The sequence below is a fragment of the Pinus tabuliformis genome, chromosome 7 (assembly GCF_031772625.1).
Source record: "Pinus tabuliformis cultivar Carrire ecotype Pingquan chromosome 7, CPIR1, whole genome shotgun sequence".
Classification (NCBI taxonomy): Eukaryota; Viridiplantae; Streptophyta; class Pinopsida; order Pinales; family Pinaceae; genus Pinus; species Pinus tabuliformis.
In genome coordinates, this window is record NC_142293.1 from 323,759,134 (window position 1) to 323,786,307 (window position 27,174).

At 40.8% G+C, this 27,174-nt stretch overlaps 1 protein-coding gene across 4 annotated transcripts in view; it reads left to right on the plus strand.

The window, feature by feature from the left end:
* The window catches only part of MENG (S-adenosyl-L-methionine-dependent methyltransferases superfamily protein), a 183,399-nt gene that overhangs the window by 15,324 nt on the left and 140,901 nt on the right, over positions 1–27,174 (plus strand). For all 4 annotated transcript variants that reach the window (XM_089455843.1, XM_089455842.1, XM_089455840.1 and 1 more), the window contains exon 3: positions 26,954–27,044. In XM_089455843.1, coding sequence (XP_089311969.1) covers positions 26,954–27,044 — 91 coding nt within the window. The remainder of the gene's footprint in view (positions 1–26,953; positions 27,045–27,174) is intronic.

Genomic DNA, 27,174 nt, shown 5'->3' on the forward strand with positions numbered 1-27,174 from the left:
GACATGGGAGTCTCACCCTAGACAGTTGGATGAGACACAATGTTTCATGGGTAGGAGGGAGATGCTCTATTTGAGGCATTTGGTGGGTGCATGAACTGACCGATACTGGCTTATTGCCGATGGAGCGTATGCTCCACCCTTGGGCTCACACTTGGGGAGGTGATCGCTAGGGAGCTGCATGATACACTTTTGGCGAGGCAGTGTGAGGCGCTACATATGCATGAGGGACAGTGGATGGTAGACTTCGTCTACAGGAGGGTGTCCAGACTCCAAGCAGTGTTCGGGTGTATCATCAGGAGTTGGGATAACATATTTCACTGTGTGGTCTGGTAGTAGGGCAGATTGGCATGCGTGGGACAAATTCCTATTACATGGGGTCCACGTATGGGATACATACAAGGGTCAAAGATGAGGGCCAAATGGGTTATGGCAGGTAGTAGTGCTATGTAGCAGCAGCCCGTGAGGAGTGGGAGTTGTGAGCTCCCAGTATGGTTGGGGGATCCAGGGATCCGGTTGGCGAGTGGATCACTCCACTTCTCGATGGGTAGGGTTACGATGGAGGGTGATCCGATTCTTTCCCAGGTTGACACATGGGGAGTCATTGAGACCTTCATCATATGGTGAGACAGATTGCTGCTTAGGATTGAGGCTAGCTGTGGAGTGGTGGGCTCAAGCATTGCTGAGTTACCTTGGCAGGTCGGGCATAGCATTGATCATGATAGATATAGTGGTTGAGCGTTACAGGAGAAAAGGATCTAGTGTGAGCATGTTGAGAAGTCGGACGTGATCGGGGTGTCACGATGTCAGCAGGATAGGTTCATTTTGAGACAGGCAGGGGATTTTGGCATAATAGGGCTTGGCAGTTCAACTACCCATAGAGGTGTGCTGGTTCCTATAAGGGAAGGTCATCCAAATCTTCCATTGGGTTTTAGTTACTCGTTGGTGGTGCGGGGGACTTGACCAGTGTGGTAGGGTGATCAGCAGGAGGAGATTGGGGGAAGCCCAGGCAGACAAGGGTTCAATCCCATAGGGATTGGATTGTGTCTTCAGGGGTCTACTCTTGAAGTGCATGAGAGAGACTATTTGTTAGAGCAGTTTCACGAGGAGATGAACAGGATTTTATACTACCATGATGCTCTACTTAGTGGCGGTATGCAAGGGGCGCCTATGCTGAGCTGGACAACGAGTGGAGCAAGTGATGCCTCACGCTGATTAGGATGGCTTGGGATCTTGGCAGGACAAGGTATATATCACGGATGATTGAGGGGTATGTTTGGGGCCCCGGTATTGTGTGCAGAGACTGTTGGGGTCATCTAATCAAGAGGGTGCTTGCTCAGGCATTGCTTGAGGACAAACAATTTTTGGCGGGGAGGACTGTAATGCCCCCTGTGAAAATTCCTACACTCAAGGAACCCCTACTGTAGCAAAACTGAATTTACTTCTCCTACTTTATTTTAATATACATTATCAATTTATCAAGTTATTTTCTGAAAAATATTAAAGTAAATTACTTCAGCAACCTTCATCAATTTAATTTGATTACATGCAACAAGAAACTGAGCAAAGAACAAGATACATAGGACACCGTTATTTTTGGACAAAATAGTCCCTGGAAAAAGCCCAATGCGGGAAAACCGGTGCAGCAACTCTGAGGGTTTTCTATTATTAAGCAGTAGTTCTGAATACAATGCTGGATGCCCTCCCGACAATCCAGTTATAGAGAAAAATATAATGGCGGAAAACTGAGTGAGATTACCTCACTTAACCCAGCAGTTTCCGACTGATCCGGTAGCAGAACTGGCTAACCCCAGCTATCTCTGCGCTAGCCCTACGCTGTCTCTTTTGCCTCTTGGAACTTTTGCATCCACCTTTCTCGGCAGCTCCCCGACAATTTTAGATTTCTACGTGAGAGCAGCTTCTGCTCTGTGTTGGCCCTTTCGGCTCTGCGTCAGGCTTGTGTGGGCCCAAACTGGCCCAACGTCAGTCTCTCTAGATGCTACGCTGCCTCCACTAGTGTTTCTCCACCTCTTTGCCCAGTATTCCCGAACTATCCCTGCCCCTCTGCTGCAAAATGATCACTCAGTTCGAATTTCTCAGCTTCCTAGCCCCAGAAATCGAACTCCAGATCAATTCTTTCTTTTTATGTGTCTTTCTAAATGAACCCTAGGCCTCCTTATACTTTTCTCATTGAGACTTCAACGACCGAGATTAAGTTTCTAATCAACGACTAAGATTAAAAACTTGACTTGATCCGATTTATATAACATTCTCACCCATATTTTGATTAATACCCATTAATACTTTAATTTTCCTATGTTTAGACTTAGGAACTACATTAAAAATATTAATTATTTTAATAAATTACAATCTAAGTGGAGTTTCACCAAACGGTTTATGGGTTCTTCAGAACTCATGTGTCTTAATCTCTCCACCAATTTTCATGGCTAGAGCACATCCGATGCTACCAAAAAATAACACTCCCTCTTAGCGAGGAATGTGCTTTAGCAACAATGCCCAACTGCATGCTGCACTGTCTCTGAAGCATCTCCTTTCCGCACTGTTGCTACCACCAACACTGTACTGTTGCCCATGACACTGCTGCATCTGTAGTACAACTCCCTCTGCATCTGCTGCTAACATTGCCACTGCTAGCTCTGCACTGCGTCATTTTCCAATTGTTGTTGCTTAGCAATGAAAAAGCATCCAAAATTTTTGAACTAACCGTGTTCAGCATAATACCATATGAATGTTGGAATTTGACTGCTACTAGTCTCTGACCCTTTGAATCTTTTGCGTTGTTGTTGACTTCTTCACTGTGCCGTCTGCACTACTGCCAACCTTGCTTTGCGCTAATCAATCTCTGGTCTCAGGCTACTTCATCTGTCTCTCTAATCAATTCACTGCATCATCTGACACTAATTCCATCTCACTATTGTTGAATCTCGAGCTCCGGTAGCAAGGAATTGATCCAGGAGGTGGACTCCTCAAGGATCCCGCCCATATGTAGTCCTCCCGACTACAGTTCAATATCGCCCCATCTCCCTCCTGGAGATGTGTGGGCACTCATGGCAAACTCATCTTCATCAATTTTTGTTGGAGCAACGTTAGGATCATGTTTCTCATCCTTATCATTTTTCTTCAAAGGACACTGGGATGCAAAGTGGCCCATCTTGCTACATCTGAAACATTTCACCTTCGAAATGTCCTTCTTCCACTTCTGCTAATGTTGTCCCTTTGATGCTGGAGTTGCGTTTTCCTCCTCCTCCTTGGTCTTCGTGTTTTACTCCCACTGCTGCCATTGAGGTTGACCTTAACCAGATCCCTCCTTTCCTCCTGTTGATGGGCTGCCCACATCTCCTCCCATGAAGGTGGTCTTTCCCTGCCCAATATACTTTGGACGAAGACTTGCCATTCACCTGAGACTCCATTCAGGGCCGTCCTTACCATTGCGGTAGACTGAGGAGTAGACCCCACTGCAGCAAGCTGGTCTCTGGTGTCCCGAAGACATTGAAGATAGGAGTTAGCCCCTTCTCCCTTCTGCAACAATGTTCGCTGCAACTTTTGTTCTAGGTACATCTTCCGCTATTCGGAAGAGCCTTCATACACTGAAGACAAGGCTTCCCACATTTCTCAGGCTGTATCTTTGCCCTGCAACTGTGAGACCACATGATCTCGAACTCCATCGAGTATGAACCTCTTCGCCTTCCCCTGCTCGACCTTGTACTTCTTCTTCTTCTAATCATTGTCCGCTGGAACAACCACAACACTCTTGACGTAAGCTTCGAGACCATACACCTCCAAAACAACTAAGATTATGGTCTTCCATATGACATAGTTGGAAGCTCCTTCTAACCTGTCCTGATCTCTAAGCCCATGTGATGCAATCTCACCCAAACTGTCGAATTGACTCTTCTAGTCAATGCTAAACACTCATCTGCTATCCTACAAGTGGAGAATTCAGACTTTTGGCGAGAAAAGTCCTTTGAGGAGAAAATTCCCCTTCTATGTGTCTTCGCTCTTTTCCGACGGATTTCTGCCCCGGCAGAAACTGCGCCCTTCAAGCACTGCGCTGAGGCTCTGCGTCACTCCCTCTGCCTTTGCAAACTCACGAACCGGAAATCGTACCTCTTTGTCGACTCTCTCAGAGAGAGATTTCCTTAGAATCTTTGCTTCCCGACAAGGACTGCACAATCCCTTCAAGGGGATTCGAATTGCTGCCAAATGTAGCTATTGGCCTCTCTGCTCAGCGCTGGATTTGCTCTTCCTGTTTCAAAATCAATGCTCTGATACCATGTGAAAATTCCTACACTCAAGGAACCCCTATCGCAGCAAAACTAAATTTACTTCTCCTACTTGATTTTAATATACATTATCAAGTTATTTTTGAAAAATACTGAAGTAAATTACTTCTGCAACCTTCACCAATTTAATTTGATTACATGAAGCAAGAAACTGAGCAAAGAACAAGATACATAGGACACCGTTATTTTTGGACAAAATAGTCCTTGGAAAAACCCAATGTGGGAAAACTGGTGCAACAGCTCTGAGGGTTTTCTATTATTAAGCAATAGTTCTAAATACAATGCTGGATGCCCTCCCGACAATCCAGTTACAGAGAAAAATATAATTGCGGAAAACTGAGTGAGATTACCTCACTTCACCCAGTAGTTTCGATTGATCCGGCAGCAGAACTGGCTAACCTCGACTATCTGTGCGCTAGCCTTGCGTAGGCCATGCGTCAGCCTTACAGGCGCATCAGCCCTGCGTTGTCTCTTCTGCGTCAAGCTCTCCTTGCTGTTCTGACAGCCCCCGACAGTTTCAAATTTTTGCGTGAGGGCAACTTCTGCTCTGCGGTGGCCCTTCTAGCTCTGCGTCAGGCATGCGTGGGCCCAGACTAGCCCAACGCCATCCCTCTAGATGCTGCGTTGCCTGCACTAGTGTTTGTCCGCTTCTCTGCTCAGTATTCCCGAACTATCCCTACCCCTCTACTGCAGAATGATCACTCAGTTCAGATTTCTCAGCTTCCTAGCCCCATAAATCGAACTCCAGATCAATTCGTTCTCTCTGTGTCTTTCTAAATGAACCCCAAGCCTCCTTCTTATACTTTTCTTGTTGAGACTTCAACGACCGAGATTAAGTCTTTAATCAATGACTAAGATTAAAAACTTGACTTGATCTGCTTTCTAGAACATTCTCACCCATATTTTGATTAATACCCCTTAATACTTTAATTTTCCTAAGTTTAGACTTAGGAACCCATTAAAAATATTAATTATTTTAATAAAATACAATCCGGGTGGAAATTTCACCAAACGGTTTCTGGGTTCTTTAGAACTCATGTGCCTTAGCCTGTCCACCAATTTTCATGGCTAGAGCACATCCGATGCTACCAAAAACTAACATGAGGTACATTAGCCATTGTTTCATACAAAGTGCTTTCATTCAATGCTATCGATATTTAAGTAAGGATCATAGGTTGAATTCAAATAGTGGATGATGATGCCTAGAAGTTATACTTGTTGCCTCATTTCACCTTGGTGGTCATCTCAATCTTCTAGTAAAGTGTGAATTCATTGGGGCCTTTTTTTCACTATCTAAGAGGGGCACAAATAGGAGGCCTTGATTGATGTCATGTGACCACACCACTCCATACTTAACACTTTCCATTTATCCTTTTTTCATTGTCCTTTATTTTGTTTGGTTATTATTAGTCACATCCTATGAAAAGAGTGGCTTGGAAATTTCACATAGGTTGATGCAACTGCAAAAATAAAGAATGATAAAAGAATACGCTGATTGTTAAAATGCACAAAAGTGGCAAGGGATGAATGATGGTTAAAATCTAAGTTGAGCTCTACCCTTGCATGTGAGGCTATCACCCTAGTGCCATGCATATTGTGCCTATCAATGTAAAAGGGGCTTAAAAGAAACATCCCGTCTCCCATGAGCGATAAACTTCCCATACTAAAAGGGAACTGAAATGAAATGAGAACTTGCTAAGCAAGCCAAATCAAAGCAAAGATGAAGGCTAAATAAAGGGTGGAGAAAACGATGCGAAGGGTAATTCAGGTAATGCAAGCACCCCCTCCACAAAGTCGCTCATGGATGATGGTGTTGCATAACCCATGTATAAGACTATGACACCTTTCATGAAGTACATCCTAGACCATATCACTTATCACTCACACTTATTGATTAACAGGTAGGCCTAGGAACTGGTACTCCCTCTATTGGCTGGGAGCATGTGATAGGAACATTTGATGGTCCTCCAATACCTAAATTTGGCCACTTGTATAAGGTCATAAGCTAGTGTGAAGTTTGAATATGATACTTTGTTTGATATACTTATATGGCTCTAACATTGAGTATGGTCCACTTTTTATGCTTCAATGACTCTTGTGTCCATGCTAGAAGACCTTACTTGATTCTTTGGAGCTTTCATTTGATGATGATCCATAGTTCTTTGGAGGACATTGATGATGCTTCACTCGTACCACTTGAATGTTGATGACACACCCTATGGAGGGTCTTCTATTGTACGTTAGACATTGCACATTGGTTGATGGATATTGAGCTTGATGATGTCTTGGCATGTGCCTTGAGACACTCTCTACCTTCAGCGCCTTGGACATTACGCATTGGAGCTAGGGCATTTCTCATTGATGATGATGTGGCACCTCCTTGCATGACATGGACTTGAGAAAGATAACGATGGGCTTGAGAGAGCACTTTTGATAATGAGACATGCCCCTTAGACTATTCATTGCAGTGTTTGATGGAGAAACATGTTTGTGGAGGATGATGTCACCCTTTTTAGGCATCTATACCCACATGTGTGGCCTTTTTGAGTGGAGTTTTCATTTTATTTGATAGTATTTTCACATTTGAGGCTATATTGGGGGTTGACTTGATGACATATCCACATTGTATTATGGATTGTCATATTTAAGGGGCTTTTAGCCTAATTGAACTAAAGCGCTTGGTTTCCATCATATAAATAGGGGAGTGCTTGGTTCATTTGATCATTGCACAACATGAGACACACGCATCTCTTGGATTACATGATGTCTTTTCTCTAGTTTGCCATGGAGCACTAGTTGAGCAACTTGCATAGCGGATTTCTTGCAAGTGGATTTGATCCCTTTTCATGGATGCTTATGGTGGAGCTTGGATGAATGCATGGTAAAACAAGTAGGTTAACGTCTTTTTTCTTGGTTTCACATTTTATTAGGTGGATGATGCATATCTTAAATATGTTAGCATGGTATTTATTTCATGATTCTCATTAAACTAACCATTCTTCCAAGACTTTGAGAAAGTATCATTGTATCCCTTTCCTTTAATTTATCTTAGAAAAATTGAGAGCCTTGACTCAAACCCTAGGATAAGTAGGTTAACTTGCCCTAGCTCTTTTGAATCTTGTTTCTACTCTAAAGTTGCCCTAAGTTTGTATGTTCCTAGACTCCATTAGCCCTAGTTCGAGAAGGAACTAGTCCTCTCTCTTGTGACAGTGATTAAAACCCTAACTTCTTTTAAAAAAAATTGTTCTAGGGTAAATTTAGGTTTATTTACAACAAATTCATACATTTTCAACATTTGTTGACTTGGACATTGATGTCCTAGCATTAGGAATTGATTGGATAAGTAAAATATAGATTTTATGTGCAATTTCCAGCCATTAAATAGGGCTGACATCTAGGGTTTAAGTGCTTTTACATGCCTTTCTAGCCATATAAATTGTTGTAATACACTTTTATTTACTTGTAATTTTAACCCTCATTTTACATTTTATTATCATAGTTTTAGGGGCTAAATTTGCTACTGTTTAGACTATTTCATTGTTGCAAATTCTGGTTTACAGAGCAGTTTATGATAGGCTAGTGTAATTTATTGATTGCGTGTGTTTGAGAACCTATTTGAGCCTCTATTAGTTGACCTAAGCCTTCAATTTGAGCCATAGACCTTTGAACTCAAATCTTGAAGTTGCTTTATAAACCACCCTAAACTTGATTCCTATTTTCATCCTTGGGTGGAAATCATTGTAGAACCCTTAGGGGTCACTTAGCTTGAGATTATTAGATTATTTGATCCCTAAGATCTACTTGGGAAGTCTCCCTTGTGTTGGATTCTGTCCATCACTAGAATGAGGGGAGTTGTTATTGAGGTGATAGTTGTAACGAACAAAGTTCGTATATGCAACAAAATATTCAGAATACTTGGAATATAAGAATGTCCATTATGGGACAAATAATATATTTGTATAAGAATGTTTGAATACAATACAAGTGAGATGAGATATGAGATTGTTACAAATGAGGGCCCTATATTTAAGCAGGTGGCCCCTTCATGAATGATCATGTCCTTAGAGACATGCGTCTTCTATAATAATAATCATTATTTAGTTAATCATTATTATGATTATTGTTATTATTTATTTTTATATTATTCTTATATAAATTATATTCATAACATTGCCTTCCTCTTTAGAAAGCTTTGTCCTCAACGCTTATTGCTAATAAGATATGTCATCTGTTTCTTTGTCTTGTAATTTATATCTTTTGAAGTTCTTTGAGTTGTCATCTTCGATGATACAAGATGATAGGATCTTCTGAGTGATAAAAAAATTTGTTGAACTGAGAAGGAATCTAACCATCCTAAATCAATCCTCTGTGGAACTTTGCAATTATTTGATACTTGGGATAAATTGTTATCGTAAGACTTGATTGTGCAGACACAATATTCTTTGGAACATAAGTTTGTTGTTTCTGTTATGAGTGGTACAAATAAGAAAAATGATTGAGATGTCTGCTTTTATGATTTGGGTGTTGATAAGGAGTTCTTGTGATCGTATTTCCCCTTATCCTATTTGTGGTGATTTCTTAATTTACTTGAGAAACTGATGTTAAGTTGGTTACAAAAGCTTCACTTGGAGTTTTCATCGTTTGAACTGCAACATTTGAATATGTTTTTACTTCAACTGGTTTGCCTTCTTCTTGAAGTGTGATATTGACTGGATTGGTATTCGTTCCGTTTTCTTCAACTTAGATTGTTATGTCTGAAGACTTTGATACTTCTTTCGTGATGAGTTCTTCTAATTTGTTTTTTAATGAATTCTTATCATCCTTAAGTTTCTTACTTTGAGTGAGTAGATTTTGGTTATGATTTTTTAAATGTGAAAGTTCTTCAACTTTTAATTCAACCACATTTTGATGCTTGAGCTTCTCATTTTTTAAATCTCTGATTTGTTCTAATAACTTTTGATTAAGGTTTTTAAAGTGCAAAATTTCTTCTTCTTTCTCTGATAGACTCTCATTGAGTTTCTTCTCAGAATTTTCCTTTTTTTGGTCTAATTTGTGCTTCGTAGTTTTACACTTTCTGACTTGTGCAAGTTGTTTTTGTCTATGATCCTTCAAACGAGCATTTTCTTCGTTTTTATTGATATGACTCCTTCAAGCTCCTGCTTCTTTGATATTGTTTCTTGATTCTCTTGAAGCATCAATTTCAAAATGTCTTTAAAGTCTTCTGATGAGGGCATTATTGATTTTGACTTCCTTGTCATATCCTGGAATGTGATCATCTTCTTCTTGTAAGGAAACATAATTTTTTTTTGCTCTATGTTTAACATGAACATACTCAGTGATTTAAACCAAGCTAGACCAGAAATTATGTCAATCTCTTTGTTATATATATATGATGCTGAATTGAGATATATATTCATAATGATCAACTGTCACTTGTAAATCATTAATTTCATATTCTTTCTCGCAAAAAATATTTTATCTTTCACCAATATTTGGCTCTGGAATTGATAGTTGATTCACCAAATTAATTTTGTTGTAATTTTCTTTGTTGCTTATGCTGATAATGAGATTAATTGTTTTTCCTTGGATACTCCCCTTTAATATAAATAATTTGAAATCTGTAATTGGAAGACCCTTATGGGAGAATCTTCCTTCATTTTGGAATTAGACTCTATTCCTTTCTTGTTAGTCATTGATTCCATTTTGCTTTGTCTAGATGAACTTAGGGTTTTAAATATAACCCTTTTAAATATTTATAATAAGATATTATTATTTTCTTTTTTATAAATCTTCAAAACTTTATTATTTCTTCCAACCATAGTATTGAATCCTTTACAAATTCTCCTTTTTTATATTCCCTCTGATACCAATTGTTATCACCTTTAGTTAAGTTTGAAATTTTTTAAGAAATGCTAACAATTACAATGTCAACGAAATATTGTAATAAACAGGAAACAATGCTGATAACGGGATTATCAATGCTTTTGTGAGTTCTGGAAATTTTTTAGAGGAATGCGCTGACAATGGGAGTGTCATCGTTATCGTGTATTTGATGGTAACAGGAGTATCAACACCAAACTTCAAATTTGAATTTCAAATTTTGAAATGTGTTGACACATTCCACGTCAACAATGAAATAATAATTACACGGACATGCCACGATAAATCCGAAGGTGAAAGGTACGTGTTGAAAATAATGTTTTCCACCGTCGAAGAGGTATGCAGTTTTTTTGTAATTACTGAAGGGTTAAGTCATTATTTCACCCATCAATCAGTTATCCAACACACATGCATGAACATCACTGTTTTTCCCGTATGTTAATTTCACCGTTTTCAGTTGTGAGTTTTTGTTAACTTTTATCACTGGAAAGCTGTTCTATTCAAGCTACTCGACGGAGATACAAGATCGAATCCCGCTTTTTCCTTCTGTGTGATCGCCAGACTGTGAAGACAATGGGGAAAAGCGGAAGGCAAAATAAAAATGAACCAAAAGGGCTCGATCTAATGGAGATCTACCTGGACATTCAACAGTGTTTTTGACAGGCTGGGAGGGAGGATTTTTTCCAACGAAGCACTGATTTCCATGACGAGGTTGTTCGAGCATTTGCCTAGGGTTTCGACAGTCAGCGTGTGGAGGTTGGAGGGATTTCGTTCCAGGTGACAAAAGAGCTGATTGCAGAGGTCACAACTTTGCCTACAAATGGAGAAAAAGCCTTTAGGAGCCACGTCTTAGTTGGGATTAATGTCCCGTTCTTCCTAAAGGCTAAGTTTAAAGAAAGAAAATGGAAGGCAAGGGTGCAGAGGTCTTGGTTGGAAGACAAATGGCATGGGCTGTTGCGAATTACCTAGTTGTATTTCACATGTGAAGGGCGTTTTAACTGGGTAAACTTATATCATTTCCATTTCTTAGCTCATCTAGTAGGACAAGTGAGAATGAATGCATGTTATTTTTTATTAGAAAGTCTTAAGCACATGGCTGCTCAGGTTCGGGCCAGAACAGACCCATCTCCACATTTCATCTATCACAAAGCTTTAATTAAGTTATTAATTGAAAATAAATTGGCAAAGGTTGGAAGAACATGGAGCCATTTTCCGTTCTGGGGAGGTTTCAACCCTAGTCCCCTAAGTTTAAATGAGGAAGGAAGAAGGGTACCAAATACCCTCAGGCGGGACCTCCTCTTAAGGCAACCCCACTGTGCAACCCAGAAGTCGAAAGGAAGAAGACAAATCCTCATCTTCTGTTCCTAAATTACCCAAGGTCTATTCTAGAAGAAGTGATAGGCTTAGGAAAATACAGTCTATTGAAGATCCTCCTATTGTGAGTTCCCCTCATGCTGAAAATCCACCTACTGAAGGTTCCCTTGCAGAAAGCCAGCTACTAGAGCAAACCAAAGGAAAGAGGGCTGAGCCTGAACCCCATGATGAAGAAGTTCCAGCTGAAAAAGAACCCACCCTATTTGAAATGTTCAAAGGGGGTAAAAGACCTCACACTAGGCCCTTAAACAAATTGAGGTTGAAGATAAAGTTGAAGCAAAACCCTGACCTTGCCAAAGAGGTCATAGACGTGGACAATGTTCCACTAAAGGACCTAATTATAAACAAAGGGAAAGCTACAAGTTCAAAGAGGTCGAAGAAAACAAAGGCAACCAAGAAGAAAATCCCCATGGAAACCAGACAAAGCAAGAGGCAGAGGATGGATAAGGTGGATGTCTTATTGGAAGCAGCCAATACCCTCAGCTGAGAGGCTGGTAGCCATCTTTCTGAGTTTTGATCTTTCACTATCAGAGTGAATTTTTGATTAAGAAACTATCAGCGTATAAGCACGGAAAGGTGTTGATATTCTTGTTGTTAGTGCATTTTGCAGAGAAGCATTGGCATTTTCATTGTGAGCACATTTTGGAAAATCAGTCTGAAAGAAAACGTTGACAGTTGGCTCGTTAGTGAAATCACCAGTTCCGACAGCTGAAGGATGGACAATAGTGTTATCAGCGAATTGCAGTAGGGATGACCGAGAAGGAAGGAGCCAAACAGAAGTCCATTTTTGAAGGATGACAAAGCATGATCTACAATGAGGGAAGCATAACCATGATACATTTTCTCAACCCCATTTTTAGCATAGATTTCAACGAGTTGTTTTGATTTGAAAAACTTGATATGTTTAAAGATATTTTCATATGCATGTACCTAAGAGATTTATACTGCTATTGTTGGATTACTGTAATTAATTTTGAGCTACAAACCTATTTCAGTTATTGTATTATCTATATAAGCAAAGACTGTAGAAGAAGAAAGGGTTGGAGTTTATTTGAGATTAATCATCCTCTATGTATTATTGAGCAGATCTTAATGAAAACAGTCTTCATGAGTAGCTTACAGAAATTCTTGTGTTATGATTCCCTATCCGTCTTTCTTCGTTTTATGAAATTGGGATTCATATTTTTATGTTCCTTTTCTTTTATTCTCAGGCATTTAATAAATGTTGTTCACTTAACCGTTGCACTAATTTCTTTCATTTCTTCCAAATTCCATATAGTGTCAAAGGAATTATGACTACCTTGCTTTTGTGTTTTGCTCATTGAAATTGTAAATATATAAAGCTTGATTGGGTCAGACTCCATGCTCAATGCTGGAATTTTTACATAGTCCAACCAAACTCAATCATTTTTTAGATAAATCTCGCCATAGGACTCAATTGCAAACCTTCTACTACAGTGACCTTGAGTAGTTGAGTTTGGGGAGAGATCCCTCTCTAGGTTGAAGGGCCAACTTTCAACCTCAAAGCGGTTTGAGGTTAGCTTAGAGTTTTTCCTACAGCCAGGGTTTTTTCTAAGTGATAACACTAATGTTGCACCAAAAGTTGAAACTGAGTAGCATATATATCTATCTATCTATCTATATATATATAAGAATTGAATTGATTTTATTATGGGGCAAGATGGTTCTAATTTTGTTGTCTGCTAAGCCAAGTATTTTATTAATAATATAATTGCTTTATGTTTTTGGATTAAATTGAATCGAATTTATAATGGGGCTTAATGGTTTTATTGTTGATTTCTGGTAGCATCAGATGTACTCTAAGTCTCAAAATTTGCAGGGAGGCTTAGACACATGTGTTCCCCAATACTCAGAAATCGTTTTGGGAAATTCCACCCAGAGACAGTTTTATTAAAATAATTAAAATTTTTTAATGGGACCCTAAGTCTAAACTTAGGAAATTAAAATAATTAATGGGTATTAATCTAAACTGTGGGTGTAACTTCTAGAAGAAGACAAGGATCAAGCCAAAATGATCTAAGCCATTGATTAGAAGTTAATCTCGGCCGTTGGTTGTCCAATAGAGAGATATAAGAAGAGGCTTGAGGGGCACTTGGAGAACACACAAAGGGGATATCAGAAGTTCGATTTTCTGAAGCAGAGCAACTGCTGGAAAGATTTTTGATAGTGATCTTTTGCAATGAGGGGCAGGGATAGTATCCGAAGGGAAATCATTCCCAGTCAGAGAATACTCCGCAAAGAAGAGAGAGAGAGAGAGATCCAACATAGGCAGCACAGAGCCAGAGAGACTGAAGCAAAGCCATGCAGAGGCAGTGTAGAGCCTTGAGGAAGTCCGAAAATTGCTAAGGAGATCGATTTCTGTAGTTGGAAGCTGGGGTGTGAGACCAGGAGAGCAGAAGTCAGAATCTCAGAGGCAAATCGATGAATCAAGAGTGACGCAGTGTCCAGAGGGTGTGACGCTAGGCTAACGCAGTGATTGCTTAGAGTCAGCCAGGGGCAGTTTTATTCAATGGTTCGATCAGCCAGGATTTCCAATGATTGAGTGAGGTAACCTCACTTATCTCTCTGTCAATGATATTCTCTGTAATTGGATTGCCGGGAAGGCATCCAAAGATTGTATTCAGAAATTACCACTGCATAATAATAAAACCCTCAGAGCTGCTGCACCAATTTTCCCACATTGGGTTTTTCTGGGGACATTTGTCCAAATATATTTGTGTAGATGTGTTGTACTTCTTTCTTGTTCAGTTTCTTGTTTCTGCATTTTATTTAAATGGTGAAGGCTGCAGTGTATTCGTTTCAGTATTCACTGTAAGAAACAATAAATAATTTTGTTCAGTAATTAACAAATAGGAGAAATGTAATCATTTGCTGCAGTAGGAATTTGGGCATCCAAATTTTCACATGGTAACAAAGCTGCAGGTGAAACAGGAAGGAGCTAGTGGGACACAATTTTTCTGCAGGTAGTTTGCCGAGTAGAAAATCGTTAGAAGAGAGAGAAGAAGCACAGTGACGAAATTTTTCCTCAATAGACTTCCCACCAAGAAGTCCGTTTTCTTATTGCCTGAACAACAATAGTAAGAGACAGAAAGGAGCAATTCGACATTTTCGTGGCAGAGATGGAAACCAGTGGATTGAGAGATCAGGACAGGTTGGATGGGGCATCCAACTATGTGATCTGGAAGGCAAGGATGTCGTGCCTTCTAGATGAGCATTTTCTTAAGATCTATGTCGACATCATGGTGGCTGAGCCTACATATCCAGATCAGCTGAAGAAGTACGAGGGAGATATAGAGAAGGCCAAGAGGATGATCCTTGATGGAGTAAAGGATCACGTGGTATGTCACATTGCTAGCAGAGGGACTGCTAAGGAGATGTGGGATGCCTTGACAACACTATATCAAGGATCTTCCGAGCATCGAAAGATGTACTCGAGCCAAAACTGAGATCTGCACAGATGCAGAAGGGGGAGCGCATTGATTCGTTCCTCATGAAGCTTTAGGAGACCCGGGACGAGTTAGCAGCTGTAGGGTCTACACCTCAAGGTTCCGAGATGGTGAGACTGGCCCTAAACTCAGTCTTAGAAGAGTGGCAAGTCTTTGTCCGAAGCATCTTGGGCAGGGCAGTTGTGCCAGACTGGGATAGCATGTGGGCAACTCTCAAGCAGGAAGAGCTGAGGAGAGATCTAGTCAAGTGTAATCTTGACGGAAGCAGCAACAGTGGGTCGAAGCCCAAGGAGGAGGAAGAGAATGCAACCCTTGCATCCAAGGGGCAGCAGGAGCAACGGAGGCGAAAGAAGGACGTCTCGAAGATCAAATGTTTTAGGTGTGGCGAAATGGGTCACGACTCACTATGCGACATAGTGTCCTCTCAAGAAGAAGGACAAAGATGAGAAGCACGATCCAAAGTCTGCACTCGCGAAGGTCGAGTTGGAGGAGTTTGCCATGACAACGGAGATACCTCTAGGAGGGAGGTGGACTGATTTAGAGTTGTATTTCGAAAGAGCTACAGATGGACAGGATCCTTGAGGAGTCCACCTCTCAGATCAATTCCTTGCTATGGGAGCCTAGATCAGCAGTAGCAGGATGGACCAGTGTCAGTTGATGCAGAGGAGTGTTAGAGTGACAGTTGCAGTGGTTAGGAGCGCTAGAGACTGAGCAACACAGAGCTAGGGTTGCAATGCAGATGTAGTTGGTAGTGGCAGTGCCAACAGCAACATGGATGCAAAATTGAGAGGGAGTTGCAGTACGAATGCAGTGTTGAAAATGGCAGGGTCAACAACAATAGAGATGCAACATTTGCACATTAGTTGGTGGATAAGATGTCAAACATCAGCAGCGCAGAAGGAGATGTTATAGAACAGAGTGATGCTTCAACAGGGTGCATTGCTAGAGCACATTCCTCGCTAAGAGGGAGTGTTGATTTCTGGTAGCATTGGATGTGCTTTAAGTTTCAAAATTTGCAGGGAGGTTGACACATGCATTTTCCAATACCCATAATCGTTTTGGGAAATTCCACCCAGAGACAGTTTTATTAAAATAATTAATTATTTTTAGTGGGACCCTAAGTCTAAACTTAGGAAATTAAAATAATTAATGGGTATTAATCTAAACTGTGGGTGCAACTTCTAAAAGAAAATGAGGACCAAGCCAAAATGATCTAAGCCATTGATTAGAAGTTAATCTGGGCCGTTGGTTGTCCAACAAAGAGATATAAGAAGAGGCTTTAGGGGCACTTGGAGAACACACAGAGGGGAGATCAAAAGTTCAATTTTCTGAAGCAGAGCAGCTGTTGGAAAGATTTTCGATAGCGATCTTTTGCAATGAGGGGCAGGGATAGTATCCGAAGGGAAATCTTTCCTAGTCAGAGAATAATCAGTAGAGAAGAGAGAGAGAGATCCAACATAGGAAGCAGAGAGCCAGTGAGGCTGACACAGAGCCATGCAGAGGCAGCATAGGATGACTCAGAGGCAGTGCAAAGCCTTGAGGAAGTCTGAAAATTTGCCGAGGAGATTGATTTCTATAGTTGGAAGTCGGGGTGTGAGACTGCAAGAGCAGAAGTCAGAGTCTCAGAGGCAAATCGATCAACCGGGAGGAGTGACGCAGTCCCCAGAGGGTGTGACACTGGGTTGACGCAGTGACTGCGCAAAGGCAGTTCATTCAGTGGCTGGATCAGCTAGGATTTCCAGTGATAGAGTGAGGTAACCTCACTTAGCTCTCTATCAGTGATATTCTCTGTAACTGGATTGCCGAGAATGCATCCAAAGATTGTATTCAGAAATTACCACTGCATAATCATAAAACCCTCAGAGCTGCTAGACCGGTTTTCCTACATTGGGTTTTTCTAGGGCCATTTGTCCAAAAATAACGGTGTCTTGTGTGACATTTGTCCAAAAAGAACTGTGTAGATGTGTTGTACTTCTTTCTTGTTCAGTTTCTTGTTTCCACATTTTATTTAAATGGTGAAGGTTGCAGTGTATTCGTTTCAGTATTTACTATAGGAAACAGTGAATAATTTTGTTCAGTAATTCACAAATAGGAGAAACATAATCAGTTATTGCAGTAGTTTGGGCATCCAAATTTTTACATCTATATGGTTAATTTCAATGTGTGGTTTATGGGGGTCGTGATGTTTTGGATAGTTGTGTCCCCTTTATGTCATGTTGTCCACAATCTTTTAGAAGGGTTAAGAAGATACAACAGCGGCCCAAGCTAGAAACACCTTGTGTTTCGATTGACCGTGATGAACAGGATGTGAAAAATTTACACTATAGATCGTGTTGAGCATTGAAGATATGTCAGAAAATTCATGTGCTATCAGAGTTCAAAGATCACCAGAGCTTTTAAGTTGTATCTTCTTCTTCTCACCTTCTTCTCTATTGTACTCAGATTCTGCAAGCCCTACGAGGATGTTGTAAAACTGATGCTAGTATGATGAATAAAGTCATGTAATCGGCCTAGGTAACTTAGGACATTATCATGAAGTGAGTTTACTTTGGGAAGTTTTTTTACTTGTTTAATAATTGGTACTTTTTTAGCACTTAATGATTAATTGAGTTTTTTCTTTCAATTATAACTCCAAAGCCAGAGTGTGGCTTGATGGCAAGGCCTTGGGTGAGTCCTAGTGTCTAGAGTCATTGTATACCACACTAGATTACTCGTAACGTTTCGCAGAATTTGACTAGGCCTAGGGGTCATTTTTTTAATTTTTATAATTTCCCGCTGGACGAAAATTTTAATAAATTATGATTGTAAATTGTAATAAGTGATGTCTAGAGTGTTAGTTTTTGGTAGTATTGGAAGTTTTCTAGCCTTGAAAATTGGTGGAGAGGCTAAGGCACATGAGTTCTAAAGAACCCAAAAACCGTTTGGTGAAATTCCACTCGAATTGTATTTTATTAAAATAATTAATATTTTTAATAGGGTTCCCAAGTCTAAATTTAGGGAAATTAAAAAATTAATGGGTTAATTATGGGTATTAATCAAAATATGGGTGAGAATGATCTAGAAGGCAGATCAAGTCATGTTTTAATCTTAGCCGTTGATTAGAGACTTAATCTCGACCGTTGAAGACTCAACAAGAAAAGTATAAAATGGAGGCTTCGGGTTCATTTGGAAACATACACATAGAGATTGAGGAAATCAATTTTCTGAGGTGAGAATTTCTTAGGAGGAAAATCGATTGGGGAGATCTTGCAACTGAGGGGTAGAGAAAATCCGAAGGAGGACTTTCTGGAAAATACAGAACAAAGAGGCAGAGAGAGCTTGCAAAGAGCCAGCGCAGTAGCTGGGAGAGTTGACGCAGAAAAGCTGCCTATCACGCAGAATCCAAAACTGCCGGAAGAACCGAAACTGCCGGGAACTACCAGAATAGTCGGGAGAGATGACACAAAAGAAACGCAGTAGTTGGGAGAGCTAACACAGTAAAGCTGCCTGTCATGCAGAATCCAGAATTTTTGGAACAACCGAAATTGTCGGAACTGCTGGGAACTGCCAAGAGAGCTGACACAAAGGGCATAAAAGGTGATGCAAGGCTGACGCAAAGCCAGTGCAGAAATAGCCGGGGTTAGCCAGTGTTGTGCCAGATCAGCTGGAATTCTGCCGGGTGAAGTGAGGTAAAACTCGCTTGGATTTTCTGCCAGTATTTTCTCTGTAAAGGATTGCTAGATGAGCATCTTAGATTTGTATTAAGATATTTCTCCTGCATAATAATAAACCCTCAGAACTGCCGCATTGGGTTTTTCCGGGGACTAGTGTGTCCAAAAATAAGTGTGTCATATGTATCTTGTTCTTTGCACTGTTTTCTGTTTCATGAGATCAAATATTTAATTAGTGTAGGTTGTAGAAGTAATTTGCTTCAATATTCAGAAGAACATGAATGTAATTTAAAATAAAGTAGGTGAAGTAGATTCAGATTCGCTGCAGTAGGGGTTCCTTCGAGTCTAGGAATTTTCACATAGAGAAGTTGTATGGGGTATGTTGTTGAGGTTTCTAAGTCTACTTAGTTAGAAACCCTTCATGCACTTTATCTGATTTATTCCTACCTACTTGTTCCATTACTTAACAAGTTATTTACAATGTAAATACTGAAAATAAACACTAGTGCATGCTCAACATATTACAAATCAACAACTGAAGGAAACAAAAACAATCACACCATATGACACCATTATTTTTGGACCAATGTCCCTGGAAAAACCCAATGTGGGAAAACCGGTGCAGCTATCTGAGGGTTTTCTTATTAAGCAATATCAAAGTACGATCTGGGTGTCGAAACTAGTCTACCCAACAGAGAATTTCCTTGGTTATCTAGGCTCTCTCTTGTTCGTCTTAGGAGTTCCAATGAACTCCTCTGCATCTCCCAATGTCTAACTAACTTCTCTGTTGGTTCGACCACTAGTGGTGGGAGGTTCAACTAGCTCCTCATCCCGCTTCTGTTGCTCCGTCTGCTGAGAACTCACTAGATCCCCTGCACCTGAGGAAATGCTAGTACTGGTCACTGTATTGGATCCTTGTGACTGTCCTATAGGTGGTCCTACTGGCTGCCCTTGCTGTTCGATCAATGGAGCTTCTGCTGGCTCACACTAATCACCTGCAAGCATCTCAAGGGATCTCTTGAAAGCTTGGTCCTCCATGAATATGTCTCATCTTACTACGATATTTCTATTGCTAGGAATGTAGATCCTATATTCCTTTGATGTTTCAATAGACCCAACGAGAAACCCCTTCTCTGCATTATGATCTAATTTGGTGCACTTCTCATTTGGCACATGGCAATAAGCAATGCTGCCAAAGATCCCGAAGTGACTAACTTCTGGCTTTTTCCCTGCGAAGGCTCCTTCTTGCGTTTTCTTCCCCAATGCTTTATGAGGAGTCTTGTTTTGAATATACACTGCTGTGTTACATGCATCCACCCATAGAAACCTGGGCAAATCTTGGTCATATAACATCACCTTTGCAACCCCAACCATAATTTTGTTTTTCCTCTCTGCTACACCATTCTGTTGTGGATTGTATGGAGTTTTCCACTCTCTTTTGATGCCTTCCTTCGCACAAAAATCTGTGAAGTCTTTATCAATATACTCTCCACCATTATCTGAGCGAAGCACCTTAATCTTCTTCCCTGTCGCATTCTCCACGAGAGCCTTAAACTCCTTGAAACGATCAAAGACCTCATCCTTGGTCTTCAAGAAGTAGATCCAGGTTTTCCTGGAATGGTCATCAATAAAGGTGACGAAGTATTCGGCCCCACAGAGAGCTTTAGTGGACATTGGGCCACAAATATTTGAGTGTATAAGTCTGAACATGCCATCTTCTCTGCTGTCACTTCTTGGGAATGTTTCCTTAGCATATTTCCCAAGCACGCACCATCTGCACACATCATTGTGTTCCGTGCCATGTTCTAGAACCCCTGTTACTGTCTCCATGAGCATCTTGAGTGGTCCATGGTGTAAATGGTCCATTCTCGTATGCCATAGCTCATTCGGTTCCTTTCCACTGCTATTGTCACTGCCTATCAGCGCCATTGGAGAATCGAGCTGCAACCTGTACAACCTGTTGCTTTGAACTCCAATTTGTCTCACCCTCTTCCAGCTTGGGTGTTTGACAAACACCTTCTTCCCTACGAAGTGGACATCATATCCCTTATCCTGTAGTTTGGATATTGAAATCAGATTCATACCCAATCCTAACACATGCAGTACATCTGTAGTGCTGGTACTAGCTCTTGACTCCCTCTGAAAGTCGATGGTACCTCTCCCCATTGGAGTACACTTTGTTTTGTTTCCCATCGTAATATGGAAATCCATCTGCTCCTCATTGTAGCTAGAGAAATATTCTCTAACCCTTGTCATGTGAACCGACACTCCACTGTCTATATACCAAGCCCCTTGTGATGCTGAGCTTGATAAGCACGCAAATTCATTCTCCAATCTAGAAGACAATTCTAAAGCCCCCTGAATACCAGATTGATCCATGGCCATACTGGAGAATTCTGGGTATACTTCGATGTGTTATTTCTCTTCCTTCCGGCACTGAATTTGTTACTACAAACTGCTGCAAACCCTCTGTGCCTAGACTAAGAGTCTACTTTGCGAAAATTTGAGTTGTTGCTCCCTCTGCTCGCTGGAATTGCTTTTCTGGACAACTCGAATTTTTCTGTCTCCTGCAACTGAAAAATGAACTCTTGCCCAACAATTTGCACTGCTTGGCTAGGCACCGTGCAACCCCCAAAATTTCGATCTACTGTTCCCTGTGAACAAAAAAATTTTCCCCCTTCGATTCTGAGCCTCCTGCCTGTCATATATGCTTTGATACCATGTGAAAATTCCTTGAAATTCAACAACTGCTTTGATAGCATGTGAAAATTCCTTGAAATGCAACAACTGGAAATATTTATCCTAACTGATAAATTAATTATGCAGTTTATTTTGTTTACGACAAAATAACGAAATATACACATTGCAATTTCTTCACCAAATAAAAAACCGCGGAAGCAAAACTAAGAACCGAGAAATGCTAGCACACACATAAAAATGACACAATTATGTTAAAAATATGGAACTGCAGTCAAATTCCACTTTGGTCAACTCACTTGATGGAGATAATGATTGCATTGAATTCCTCTTTTTGAGAGGACCAAAATCGACCTAAAGATCACTCAAATCGGATAAGGGAAAGTGTATTTATGAATAAAAACCCACAGGTGCATATTTAATAAGGTCAACCCTAATGCAAAGCGCACCCTCTTGGAAGGCTATAAATACAAGTGATCTCTACCTCATTTGGACACGATCATGAGACACTCTTCTATCTTGATTTTTGGCTTGCATAGGTCTGAGGTTCGTCTGTAGAGGATTAAGTTCACTCTGAGGTGAAATTGCAGGCTTCGAAGCTCGCATTTCAGATCTAGGTTTTTGGGCCACAGTCGTAGGCACAATACAGAAGGATCTCGACCATAGTTGCTGCCACCGAGGCTCCAATCGCATGGACATCTCACTGTGCCTGTGACTGAGGGTTAGGGTTTCAGAATCACAGTCGCATGCTTGCCTCAGACCAAATCTGACCCCAGTCGCTGGCATGCCATGCTTAAGGGAGTGACTGGGCTACTACAGTCGCTCTCATAACATCTAGAAGGGTGCAACCCGCGGCTCTAAAATAGATCTAGGAAGATTCGACCATAGTCGCTTGCTTACAGTGCTTCAGAGAGCGACTAGGAAGCCATAGTTGCTCGGATGACTACTCCTCCGTGCGACCGAGACTCAAGTGATGGAATACTAGTTGTCCGAAGATTTCGCTCAGTAACCACAGGGTTCGACAATTCACTGCAGTCAGTGACAGTTCAATACAAACTTCAAAATCTGTATTTTGAGTGTAAGCTTTGTTGGGTTTATTTCATAGATGTTGTAGTTGTTTTTGTTGGTTAGCTGCATAGATGAAGATATGGATCATTGTACTCTCTTTTGCTAAATCATTTGAGGACTATCTATAAGAAGAAGAATTTGAAAGCGTTTTCCCCATAGTGGGTTTTTCCTTAGTCTCCGACCAATCCTGGTGTCTCTATGTGTGAATGCTTTTCTTCTACTGTTTCTTTATGTTCTGCTGCATTGATGATGATGCTATTGTTCTTTCTACATAATTGCATATGCTGATGAACAATGACGTAACTCTGAATAATGTTTTGATGTTATGGGGTGAATTTAATGTGTTAATGAAGAAATGCAATTATCAAAGCAAAGAACAATATAGCCCTTAGAAAAATTAACACCTCTGTCACCTGCTACTCGATCTATTGGCTCGATTTCTCCTGCTATATTGCCTGATTGGATAATCGAACTGCCCAGATCACTGAGTATCTGCAACTGGTGTGTCCTCCATCTACCCATCAAATTCCTCTTATAATCTCCAGTTGGGACTCCAACGACCAAGATTAAATCTTAATCGATGGTTAAGATTATTTCCTAGTCAATCCGTGTGAGTTTCTAGATGATTCACACTTTTCTCAATTAATATTGATCAATTAACCACTTTTCCTAAGTTTAGACTTGGGAAATATTTAAAAATAGGCTAATAATCTAATTGAGACACTTCTAGATGGAATTTTTAGAAACAATTTCTGGGTTTTGGAGAACTTCTGTGTTTTAGCCTCTCCACAGAGTTTCGAGATTAGAACACCTCCGATGCTACAAAAACTAACATCAACTAATAAAATAATATGCAAATACTAGGTAAGGTCACAAGCCAACCTTATAGCCAATGTGAAAACATAATTATTAACCCATAGGAGGGTCAAAATGCTAACGTCATGCATGTGTAAACCTCCTTTTGGCAAGCGTTTGGCTTCTCTAGTGCCAAAATGAGTGTAGAGGGCTCCAAGAATCAAGGCCTAGGGGTTGGCCCCTAGACCTCCATTCTAATCATCCTGTGGACCCTAGTTTTGGTTTTGGGGCACAAACGCTGGTCTCGTGGTGGTGAAATAGCTTAGTTCTGCTCCAATGTTGAGGGATCTGAGGATGATGTTAGCCCTCCCATGTCTCAAGGGGTATGACAAACCTCATCTAGGCCTCAGATCAGCTGCCAAACCATGTGATCACTACTAAGCCAATTGGGGCATGCTGGTCCAAGTGCATCATCTCGTGAATAATATGGGGTAAAGTGCAAGCCTGCTGAGGTGCTGAGGGTGCCTATGAATATGAATGATGCTCGGAAAGTGACAAGAGTCCCATGGCTTTCAGTGCTTCACCTGTAGGGTGTCATATGCTCCTCTAGCGGGCTTGGGTCCTAGTTAAGTTTCCTAGCCCATGATGAAAACCACCTACTAATCACACACAATATCCAGTGCTGCATCTTCACCATTAGGTACAATAATCATTAGTGCATCTAAGTGGACCAAGCTTGTTAATCAAGGGCAAAATGACACTTCATACAAGGCTTCCCTTCCAAATTTGGGGCTTTGATCACGTAATAGTGTTACCTCCCTAGGTAGGAGTGGCTAATGGACGACCTTATAGGTGTTCCTAGACCCTAATGGGAAAGACAAGGACATGGTACATCCTTCAATCAATAGGTTTCATGTGAATAATGATGGAACGAAGGGGAAAAAGGGCTCTTAGGGCCAAATTCCATGGTCAAAGGGGTAGCAATGATGAGAAATTCCACATTTTGGGCGTACAAATGTGAGGAGGGAGCAATCGTGGATGCATGAGTTACCCCAACCTTTGTTTTTCCACCCCTCTTATTGCCTTTTTCTTTTTCTTGATTTTTCTTTGTATTATTGCTTGAAGCTTTAGGAATGAGAGCATGCTTTGAATGATGTGTAGTAGTGGTTACCCCCTTAGTGGTGGGGTAGTTCATCGCCCACTAGGGGTTGGGACATGCAAGGGTTCCTTTCCATGATGTGGTAGGGCAACATTAGCCCCAGGAATTGGGTGATGGCCATAATGATAAGGGGTAGAGCTCATGCTTGGCTTTTGCCCACGTGCTAATGTTAATGTCTTGGCCATCTTTTGCATTTTATAATTTTCTTTCTTTTGTTTCTTGCTTGTGGCCATGATATGCTCTTTCCTTTTCTTTTAGTTACATCAACCTCCCGGGGCAAAATTTCTAGGCCCGACCCAAATATGCGAAAAGGGGAAGGGGTGTGCTAAATCTCAGTGGACCCATGGTCAAGTGGACCTGGAGATGGGAGGTGGAGTATAGGGCTCGTAATGTATGGAGGGAAGTGATAATTATGGAATGGGGAAAACGGGACCACACTATCTCAATCAGGGTTTCCCAAGTAGTGCCCTTCCTAAAGCCATGGGAAATTAGGGGAGGTCCAACTGGACTAGTTTGAAGATTAACCCCCCCATTTAAGGTGAGGGAAAAAAACCACGGTCAAAACCCTTCCTTCTTCCAAGTTGCCACATAATCCATGCCAAATGCCCAAATGAAAAGCAAGCATAAGCACCTGATTGCAAAATGAATAAAGTACCATTTGGGTCGAATTGCCCACCTTCCAACATGTGCTCTTAACAAATTGGCAATGAGACATACAACTGATGCAGGTCGCAGAGATAAGAATGGCACAGCGCATCAACTACTCGATGGCTGTTAGGGGCTGCCGGTTGGAAGAGATGACCAGGAGAAAATTTCTCCTATGGGGTTACCCACTTTGGTGGGTAACACAATCTTCTAAGGAAGTGCACTGCATAAGCATCAATTCAACATACAACAATCCATGAGTAAGCTATCTCCAATGTGTATGTCTGCTAAGGTACAGCCAAGGGTAGGAATCACTCCATGAAACCCTCCGAAGCAGGGTGTAAACACTTTCAGAGTAACGCTACAAGATTACAATAAGTGCCTGAGATAGTTCATGACATAGCAGGATTTCTGATTAGCATTCTCGAGGCAATCACATTCTAGCTAAACCATTCTTAACCAAATTCAATGTAGAATTTTAAGCCAAGGCGCAACATACAAACACAGACATTTACAAACATATCGGTGAACTGCTATGTCTTCCACATTTAAATAGACACAACAAATATAGCATCAGACACAGAATGTTGTCTTTTATCTGGTTAAAATTTACTGTGCACTGAATGGCAGCCAGGGAACAATTTTCCTCCCAGGCTTAGGCTATCCCCTGAACCAAGGCTATAAAATGACAGGGGGAATAGGCTGTCTCGTTGAAGCATAATCCCAGCTATTAGCAGCAGAAATCTCACTCGCTGGTATGGAAGAGCACAGCAGTTCAAAAGCGTATGCAGAAGCAAAGCTGCAGCAATCAGACAGGCACTTGCTAGCCTATACTGTAGAAAAGCATTCTTCCATCAGCCCTCTCTTTTGTCAGAGGCTCGTATTCTGCTAGCCTACTCTCTAGATCAGGATGCTGTAAATGCCTACCAACTTGGCCCACTTCTTTTCTTTGCTGCCTTCCCTCCTTGGAAGTAGAGAGATAGAAATTAGCAGATGGATTTCAGCCTGTAATCCTGTCCTCTCAGCTAGGGAAAACTATATAGACAGCAGCCATATGCAGCTGTTCTTCTCCAAAACATCACCCTGCAAGCATCACCTTGGTAAGAGGAGTCATTCATGGGAAAATTGATAATGAGAAGGAAATTAACCTTACAATGGAAAAATCATGTTTTATATGCCTTGCGTGAATTTGCTAGGTGGCAAGCTCATGACATAAGAATCAATTTTGCCCTTTTCTAGATTATTTTCTTGGCTTTGACTAATTCTGAAGGGGGTCATGTCTAATTCAATCAGTATAGGTTATGACCCCTCACATGTTCTCTAACCCCCCCCACCTCACCTTATGTCAGTTTGTAGTCTCTCCTCATGTTCCCCTTGACATTCTGTGCCCTATTATATATAATTTTACTAGGAGCATATAAACATCATCGTCTCAGGCCTTTCTTTGTCAAAATTAAGCACAGCCTTCTCGTTATTTACATATTTGCTAGCAGGCTCCTGGCCTTGAGCCCTCGTAGTAGGAATTTTACATAATCACATGCAGTTTTCTTTATAGATACATATTTTACAGTGGTGATGGTACATTTGGCTCAGCGTCAAGATAAAAATTGCACATTGACATTGTAAATTTACATATCACATGTACAATTGAATCATGCCCAAAATAAGGAGGTTGAGTGGGGTGTTATAGCTTGGTTGAGAAATAAGGAATAATTTTGTTTGCACATAATAACTAAAAAGGGCCAATGGGACACACAAGAACCAGTATATTGTAATACATAAGATCAGACGGCCTGAGGTATTTCCAGTCTAAGCTTCTATACATGCAACTCTAATCAAATGAGAAACAGATATAGCAATGAAAATATCTATAGTTATCATGATATTCAATTCCCTTACATGGTTTTATTATTTCAGAGCCAAAGCTGGAGATAATGTGCTTGACATCTGTTGTGGAAGTGGTGACTTGACCTTCCTCCTTGCAGAAAAAGTTGGGGTTAGCGGAAAGGTATGGTGGCAGAACTATAGTTTTACAGTGCCATACCTAGATTGTTTAGTCCTCTGTTGAGAATCTTGTATTATTCAAGTCAGAGTCTAAATTCCTTTCTATTTGATTTTCCGAGTACACTATAGCAAAC